The following is a 1,941-nucleotide window of genomic DNA, read 5'->3' on the forward strand; positions in this document are numbered from 1 at the left end:
TCTCCAAAATGGCACCAGGGTGACGCGGAGGAGACGAATTGTTGAATAAAGTCGTTATTTTTGTTTTCTTTGCATACAAAAAGTATTCTCGTAGCTTCGTAATATTACGGTTGAACCCCTGATGTCACATGGATTATTTTACCGATCTCCTTGCTACGTCTCTGGACCTTGATCATGGTAATTACATTGCAGTCTATGGGAGGGTCAGACAGCTCTCAGAATGCATCAAAAATATCTTAATTTGTGTTCCGAATATGAACGAAGGTCTTACGGGTTTGAAACGACATGAGGGTGAGTAATTAATGACAGAATGTTCATTTTTGGGTGAACTAACCCTTTAAATCTCTAGATCAAAACACGGCGAAGAAGCAGAAACAAGCGATCGTGTATGTAAGCAGATACATATGTAAAATAACGCGATCATCAAGCATTAAACAGCATATGAATCAAAACCGCCTAATGTTACTGAATGAAATATCGACCCGGGAAGTGGTATAGAACAGTGCAAGCATTGGATGTGTTGATGGACTCGATCTACTCCATCTATGTTTTGATCATCGATCTGAATCTGATCCAGATGAAGTCTTTGACAAAAAGGCGATTTTCTCAGCTTTTTGTTCAAAATGTTGCTCTTTTTTGTTTAAAAGCAGAGGCTCTGTTCTTTCTTTTGACATATTGCATGTTCAGATCATCATGCAACAAAATATTCTGGGGGCCATTAAAATTTTGTGCAAATGATAAAAAATGCTGGCAGTGGCTGGTAACATTTTTAAAAACACTGGTGGGAAAAGAGATAATAACGTGGGGATGTTGACTAGATCACCTGTTGTGCTGCTTGGAGGCTTCGGATTCTTGGAGGTCTTATCAGAAGGATTCTTGTCTTTCTTTTTATCACTTTTGCCTGTTTTCCCATAATCCTCTGGCTCTTTGATTTTGGTGTATGTTCCACCGCAGGTCCTTTGGTGCTCAGCCCACCAGGGGTCTCTTGCCGAGGGAGGCCTGTTCATCGCACGCTTTACGTATCCAAAGAATGGTCTGTGATTCTGACAGGGTCCATTACAGCGCCACCAGTGCTGCCTGTACACGTCCACCTCATCGTGGAAGGAGTGATATATCTGTGAGAAGAAGATCATCTACTCCGTTTCAACTGAGAAAACTATCTCGACAGCTGTTTATGAGCACCATTTATTTATTACTTTTGGGATACGATATAGCATTTGGATCCTGGAAACGGTGACGTCAAACTGAATATTGTTTAATATTGAACATCAGAAATGCATCTTACAGTGATGTTAGTGCCGCTTGCTTGGTTGATTCTGTTCATGTGTTTGCAGAACTCTGGACCATGGCCATCTCGATCTCTATTGTTTTGAGTCACAAAGAGAAGAGCATGGATCATCTCATGAAGAAGAGTCTGTGGAAAGAAACAGTAACAGTAACCGATCAAGAAATACATTTAGGGCACATTATCTGATAGAAATTGAAAAACACAATAAAAGTAAATGAGAATTAGAATTTTCCTCACATAAAGCAGAAAGGAAAAAGATGCTTAAGAGTTAATACATTTTTATGATAGATTACAAAAACAAACCTTTTTTATTTAGAATAAGGTGTGGTGTTGAATTGTGCACAATAAGACCAAAACATGTATTAACCCTGTAAAGTCTGACATATGAAATAATATCCTGAAAAATCACCCTTTTTTTAATGAAACAGCCCAAACTGGGCAAAAATATGCAATTTAGTGCAGAAGATGAAAATCCAATAGCTTGTAATGTAATCAATTAGATTTTTTATAACAGTATAACAGACTACTACGTACATAAAATGCATATACTGTACATATTGACACTATATCTTCCAATATGTCTTAGTAAAATTGTATTTAAATTCTTAGTTTTATAATCAAAGCTCTGTAGATTTTATTGTGGGGGGGGGGGG

At 37.8% G+C, this 1,941-nt stretch overlaps 1 protein-coding gene across 1 annotated transcript in view; it reads right to left on the reverse strand.

Moving 5' to 3' along the window:
* Positions 1–1,941, reverse strand: part of sprtn (SprT-like N-terminal domain) — a 12,027-nt gene that overhangs the window by 4,114 nt on the left and 5,972 nt on the right. Inside the window, exons 3-4 of the mRNA XM_016475313.1 lie at positions 1,286–1,414; positions 824–1,115 (exon numbers count right to left, since the gene is read on the reverse strand). Coding sequence (XP_016330799.1) covers positions 824–1,115; positions 1,286–1,414 — 421 coding nt within the window. The remainder of the gene's footprint in view (positions 1–823; positions 1,116–1,285; positions 1,415–1,941) is intronic.

This window comes from Sinocyclocheilus anshuiensis, unplaced genomic scaffold, assembly GCF_001515605.1.
Source record: "Sinocyclocheilus anshuiensis isolate Anshui unplaced genomic scaffold, SAMN03320099.WGS_v1.1 scaffold280, whole genome shotgun sequence".
Lineage (NCBI taxonomy): Eukaryota > Metazoa > Chordata > Actinopteri > Cypriniformes > Cyprinidae > Sinocyclocheilus > Sinocyclocheilus anshuiensis.